This window comes from Polypterus senegalus, chromosome 13, assembly GCF_016835505.1.
Source record: "Polypterus senegalus isolate Bchr_013 chromosome 13, ASM1683550v1, whole genome shotgun sequence".
Lineage (NCBI taxonomy): Eukaryota > Metazoa > Chordata > Cladistia > Polypteriformes > Polypteridae > Polypterus > Polypterus senegalus.
Window position 1 is genome coordinate 6185659 of NC_053166.1, and position 7300 is coordinate 6192958.

The 7300-nt window shown below is 44.4% G+C and overlaps 1 protein-coding gene across 1 annotated transcript in view; it reads right to left on the minus strand.

Annotated features, from left to right (window-relative positions):
* Positions 1–4634, minus strand: part of ccnjl (cyclin J-like) — a 104591-nt gene extending 99957 nt beyond the window's left edge. The window contains exons 1-2 of the mRNA XM_039775304.1: positions 4235–4634; positions 889–997 (exon numbers count right to left, since the gene is read on the minus strand). Coding sequence (XP_039631238.1) covers positions 889–966 — 78 coding nt within the window. The 5' untranslated portion in view covers positions 967–997; positions 4235–4634. The remainder of the gene's footprint in view (positions 1–888; positions 998–4234) is intronic.
* Between the last annotated feature and the right edge of the window lie 2666 nt (positions 4635–7300).

Below are 7300 nucleotides of genomic sequence, written 5' to 3' on the forward strand. Positions count from 1 at the left end.
CCGGGGCCACTGTCAAGTGTCCAAAGTCATCACTTGCCTGCTCTGGCATTTCACACAGGTGTGCATACTTAGAATTGGGAGTATAAGCGATGGGAAGGAGACGCACACTGCAAACAGCTCCATGTTTGATGAGCATCGCCTTTCACGTCTTTGTCTCTTTCCCACTGACCAACTTGTCACTTAGTACTTTAAGGTTGTTGCAGACCACGTTGTCTTATCTCGCATATCGATTTTCAAACTCGCACAGCCCACCGCCACCATCGAGTCAGGAGGCACGGCACCTACTCTGGCATGAACCCACCCATAACTGGGCACATTCATGCACATTCATCAATTTACAGATGACATTTCATTTCATGTGCTCACCTTCCAGAGTACTTATTAAAATAGTTCCAGCTAGTAGACATACTGTGGTTAAAGGGATACGCCAAATCCAAGAACAAAACGTCTTGTTATCCATTTCTCACCCTGCATTGACAACACAAAACAAAATCTGAACGAAGATAAGACCCCCAGATACAATGAGGTCTCAAACTGAACAACAGAAAATATAGAAATGTTCATAAAGAGTAAAAAAAATCCCAAATTACGTGTACCCCTTGCACATAAAGTGAAATGTAAAAATGCAAAACCTAAACCTGCTGCTGCCTCAAACCAGAGCATGAATACAGATGTGAATTACGTTGTAAAAGGCAGCTTAATTATATTTTCATCAAATAATAAAACGCTCTGAACTGGGCCCAGAAATGCTCGATGTTAAGTGACTGATAACCGACGACGCCATTTAATACTTCAATCGGGAACACAAACATTGGCAGAGATTTTGTTTTTGGACAAACACATGTAATAATGTTCACACTTTTAAACACTGGTTTTACGGCGCCATACCTTAAGGCGGAGAGCCTGGTGGATGTCGGAGGCAAGTCTGCCCGTCCACCACTGTTCCTCCATCTCCATTCTTCCCATCCAGCTGCAGTCAAGAGAAGGATCTGCAGACCTGCCAGTGACATTCAAAGGGAGAGCAGTTAACTGTCAGAGTAACTGTGCACATGATTGCAGATTCCATTTCTATAAACAATTAAAGACGAGAAAGAAAAGGGGAACAACCAGATAAGAAACGCTCAACATCAAAAAAGAGAATCAAGTCCCCACAGTGCCACATCCCACTCAGAGACAGCTGGAAAATATGAAAGAGTGCCAACCGCACACCCTAAACACCCCAATCATCACAAAATACATTTAAATAAATGCAACTCCTCTTTGTAAAGATAATATAGTAGATGGAGAGGAGAAATGAATACAAGCCGCTAACAATTCTACAAGGGAAAAAAAAAAAACGTTCCTCCAGGAATCTACAAGGCATCAGTCTGGCCTTTCCCTGCAAGATGGCAGGAGGATCCTAGCAGAGAAGAAACTCACTGAGACAAACTTAGAGGATGAAAAAAAATCAAAGTAGAAAAACAAACAGGGGAGAACAAAGAGTAAAACATCCAAAAAAGGCGGCGGTGAGGGCCACAAAGATGAGACTGGACGGCAGGACAAAACGTGGTGTCCAGGGGGACAATGACCCATAAAGTGCAGATTTACCTAGCCAGGGTACCTGATGCTGACAGGTAATATCAATATTTTCAATCATTCTCTGTGTGTGTCCATCATGAGCACATTCCCATGAAGCCCGTTTCTGAGACCCTGTCGTTATTTCCAAGCAGTCCTTCCATTTTATTCTTTTCGTCTCTGAAGACGACTCTCTCAGTATGCCCCTTGAATCTTCCTCGTGAGTCTCACACTGGCAATTCCTCTTTCATGACATCACCCAAGCCAAATGGACCAATCAGACAAGTCTGTGTGTCCAGACCCTCGTGTTTGCGATTAAAGCAGCTTTTTGTTTCCCCTTTACTGTCAATAATTAAAAATGGAGGGATTATATTATTGCATTAGGAGAGACGTGGTGTAGCCGAACTTTTCCAATGCAGCAATGGCTCCTAAGTGGGAGGCCTGCGACAATGGGTTTTAATGACAATTTCACAATCGGCATATAATTATTGCGAGGCATGGACGTTACCCAGTGACCCAAGACACAGACTGGACTCTTTTGGCACTGTCTCTCTTCAGAGAGACCACCGGCTTGCCTTTGTGTCAAACGAGCGCTTGCTCACGGAGCCCCAAATGAGGCACATTACCCGGATTGTGCGAGCGTGTCAGTTGCGACACTACGGCCATGTGGCACAATTACCCAAGAGTAATGCGGCTTGCGGGGTCCTCATTGTTGGACCAGGCTAAGGTGACACCCACATAACATCTGGCTGTGACAGATAGGTGGTCATTTCCAGGAGGGGTGGGACTGAACCGCATGTCTGCCTGGGGAGTTGCCAACCAGGATCCCAAGCTGTTTCAACGTGTGGTTAGGTGTGGCACCATGCTGTACCAGTGTATGCTCCCCAACCTGAGCTGACATAATTATTGCATGTAATTGAGCTCAAGGTTTATTGAAGCGTTCCTTTGCATTGTATAAAAACAGTTTAGACTTATCTGGATTTTTGCTAGTGTCACTTTAACCTTTCTATTGAGTTTTTGCACCCTTAATTGTACACAAATTAAGACAACACACAATGCTAACGGGAAGCAATTACTGGAGTGCTACATTCACTTGTCTGCTCGAAAAAAAAAATCACCTTACAAATGAGCAGGAGCGTGAAAATGGAACTTGAATTATCACATCTCCTTTAATATTCAATTGATTTGCATCCCAGCTCACTGCTAATTGGCAACTACTGGAAACAATTAGGGTGCAAATTACAAAAAAAAAGGGTAAACTATAAAAGAAATCTACATATTTAAAGCAATGGGAAACAGTACTTCCACATTTCATAGAAACACATAAGGCAATTAACTAAAACAATGAGGTCAATTAAATCAAATATAATTGTGAAATTGGTTGGAATTAAAACCTGCAGCACCTGAGGTCCCACTGGACTGAACTTGAAACCCACTGCACCGCTACAGACCTGCTTTCAAATGTGGACACACAGACAAGCATATTGGAGGAAGCGATGGATCAGGCCACCTATAGGTAATACTTAACCACCCTCCATTATCTGCACAAGCTACAGTGCAACCTCTGGACGGGATTATTTAAATAAGGGAAAGCCATTAACAGCAGCATCTCTGATGTGAGAAATGCTAAAGGATACCAGCAATCCATTTTTAAAGAGCTCCTGGCAATTCAGGCACCCAGGTAAGTGTTTGGACGATCCCAATGTGTAAAGTTTTCTGGTGGGTCACGAATAACTTATTAATATTCAATTGCTACAACTGATGAGCCATAAAACAGCAGACTTCACAGAAAGTAAGGAATGATCAGGAGACTTAAAAGTTGATCGGTTCTTTTCCGTTCGCGACGAGAAAAATGCAAACCCATTCATTTACTTAACACACCTGAGCCAAAGTGAGGATGTGCGGCTTGGGGGAGTTGATTGTCTGTCTAAGGGTGGACTGCATGAGCGATGCGAACCCCACCGACCCCCATCCAGCCTCCTCAGCCCAAAGGGGGTTTGAACGGCGGACACGTTTGCGATTGACGAACGAGGATTAATCACGTGAAGAGACGGAGAAGTCGGGCGCCTTAAACAAGCTCGTTCTCGGCAGGGTGTCTGCAGAGTGCACGGACGTGAAAGGCGATAGAACTTCACGGGGACTGGTAAGAAGAAACTAGTCTCGGCTTTCACGGAGAGGAAATCCCGCAGCAGGCACACACAATGAGTGATTGCCTCGTAAGAAGATAAAAAAAAAACAATTGTTAAGCTAAAAGCAGCGTCCCACGGCGCCACTCTCACGCGGGATATCGCCCACTTTACTTACAGTTTAATTGATTAGTTGCGCTTCAAAAACAACGGAAGACAAAAAAGTAACAAGCGTGTGTGTGCACACAGGACGGGCGTTTTAAATGCACTCCGTCCCCGCAATCTCTCAGCCGGGGCTCAAATCAACTTTTAGATCTCACGGAACTCTCGAAACACAAAAAGAAACCCGGGACCATCTTTTGTCCAGATTCCCAAAAACTGCACCACGAACACCCCCAGACGCTGCTGTTACACTTCCTCAAACCTTTGAAACTCCCAAGCTTATAATATCAATGCCGTCTTCCCACAATTTAAAAAAAAAAAACTCTTCAGGTTAGTCTAGGCTAAAAATAACCGTCAAGGTTTTTCCGATTCGTAATTTCCCCCGAACTCACCTGGCAGCGTGTCGTCGAGTTTCAGCGCAGCGCGTCCTCCATGCACCACGAAGCGTGTCCGCACCGGCTCGGCAGCCTTTGTCTTTTATCCCAACATCCTGCCGTTTAAATGCCCCGTGCAAGTTTTCCCGGGAAAACAAACACACAGAGGTACAGTTAAGAATCCTTTTAAGTCCAGTCGAGACGACAGATACCGGTGGGGCACTTGTTCTTGACAACCTCAAAAAGAGTTCCTAATTATTTTTTTCCGTCGCTCTCCAGCTTTTCTTGCTCTTTCTTGTTCTTTTTCTTTCCCCCCTCCCCTCTGTCACCCACCTCCGCCGCTCGCTGTGCTGGATAGTGGACTCGACGGACTCAACCCTTCTGGAAAACAGCCAAATGAACCTGCCCACGGGCTAGCGGAGTGCATGCTGGGAGATGCAGTCCAGTCGACAATCCTGGAAAGCATCCCTAAAAAAGATACAGAACACGAGGTACGCATGACGCGCAGACTTGTAGTTCGCTGTTTTCGTCCCGGCCAATTAGTGGGAGGGCGAGGCGCAGTGCTTGCCGGATATTGTAGTCCAACTACGGTCCGGCCGCTGGTAGAATTACTCATAGACATACAATTACTAGACGCCGCATGACCAGCAGCATCGTACGTCAACGTCGCCGCCACATTGCGAGTGGCACTGCTGTGGCGTGAAGTAATGAATAATGCGCTGCTTGGGATTGGACAAGCCGCTGTACGCTCCAAACCAGATCCCCGGGGATTACATTTCATAGGTAAGGCTGAACTCGTGTTTTGGTTCTATTTGTCTATCAGAACATCCTGTTTTATAATCTTAGCACTCAGGGTCACCTTATAATAAAATGAAACAACATTAGTAAAATTAAAACAAGAGAATGATAAATCAAAAAGCAATAATTAGCAAACAAAGAAAGATAACAGGCAGTAACAGTGCAAAATTCACAATTGGTATGCCAGTTTGAAAAGAGAAGTTTTGAGGGCAGTTTTAAAATGTGTTATTGAATTGAGGTGACGGATATGAGAGGGAAGAGAATTCCTGAGTTGAGGAGCACCAGGAGAGACGCTCGAGCTCCCATAGAAAGTGGAGCTGCAGATGAGGATCTGAGTGAGGAGAGGAGTGCCAGTCTGGAGGAGATCAGCGAGGTGTGGAGAGCTTTGAATGTTCAGAGCGGGATTGTGTGTCGTATTCAGTAGTGAACAGGGAGCCAGTGAAGTCGAGAGAGAATCGGTGTGACGCGTTCAGTGGATTTACAACAGCAGATTATCATCCTGGTAGCAGAATTTGAAGAAGTTGTAAGCGATGGATACGTTTTTATGGGATGTCAGCTAGAATAGCATTACAGTAATCTATACGTGAGGTGACTCGGGCATTAACTGATACTTCAGTAATGTGTTGTGTAAGAACAGGACGGAGTCTAGAAATGTTTAGGCGATGGAAGAAGGCAGTCTGAGAAAAGTTACTTATATGAGAGGAATTATTTAATAATAATAATTACTATTTAATAATTGCCATTATTATGTTATAAATGGACATAACTAATTGCATGTAAATGATTTGCCAAAATCTGCTGTATGTAAACGATACTGTTTTAAACGTTATTGTTTTTTCATCATTAAACCCGCTTTCCACGTCTACCTCTATTAGTTTAAATGGCACTTTGCCACTCGCAATATGGCGGCTGCGCTGACGTATCGTGTCGACTGGGCAACACAGTGAATGTGGCGTCTACCTATATATGTCTATGGAATTACTTGCATTCTTTGTTACAATCGGCCAAACAATACGCCCTTCTCCAATCGGCGGGATCTTAATGTTAGGGAAGGTGGCGCACTTGCCCTTCGTCATCCAGCAGACGGTACTGTTGTGCACAAATTCAATAAAAGTGTTTATCCAAACCAATTTTTTTGTAATATTGAGATGCACTCGATTCAATTTGCTATCTTGAAAAAAATTTCTTTTTGGAGTATGTGAATGTGCATGGCATAGTGTTGGCATAAAGTACCCAACATACATGAGTGAAAATAGAGCCATTTTGCCTCTGAGAAAACTACTTAAATAGACATTTTATTATATCTAATATTAATTGTACTTAAGTAACACAAGTGCAATTAAATGTTAAATCTCTCACAATGTGGCACAGACACTAAGGCTTTGGACTTCAAACCCTAAGACTGTGGGTTCAAATCCCACTACTGACACCACTGTGCCATTCACCTGCTGCGCTTCTTTGGGCAAATAAAGGAACCAATTGCATCTCATAAATGTTGTAAGTTGCTTTTGATAAATGCATCAGCCAAATAATAAGTAATTAATAATCTACAATCAAACTTTAAATAATTCAAGTTGCCCTATTTTGGCATGAAAGTCCTATTATAGTCACTATAGTATGAACAGGGCCAGCTCTAGGCATAGGCCAAGTAGGCACCTGCCTAGGGGCGCCATAATGTTGTTTCATGTCCGATTAGGGGGCACTGATCTTCAACAAGAACAACATTTAGTTCATATAAATGATGGAGCTGAAAGTGCTTTACAGGATGATAACGATCTCCACGGCTTCTCCAGACCCTTTCACGTCTGTCACATGTGCTCAGGGTGAACTTGCTCTCATCTATGAAAAGCACAGGGTGCCAGCGGTGTACCTGCCAATTCTGGTATTCTATGGCAAATGCCAATCGAGCTCCACGGTGCCCACTAGAGGACATTGTCGGGCCCTCTGGCCACCGTCATGAAGACTGTTTCTGATTGTTTGGTCAGAGACATTCACACCAGTGGCCTGCCTGCCCGCTGGAAGTCATTTTGTAGGATCTGCCAGTGCTCATCCTGTTCCTCGTTTCCCAAAGGAGCAGATGGCAGTGGGTCCTGCTGGTGGGTTAAGGACCTTCTATGGGGGTCCTGTCCAGCTCTCCTACAGTAACTGCCTGTCTGTCTCCTGGAATCTCCTCCATGCCCTTCAGACTGTGCTGGGAGACGCAGCAAACCTTCTGGTAATGGGAGGCACGTATTGATGTGCCATCCTGGAGAAGTACCGGACTACCTGTGCCAGCTCTGTAGGGTC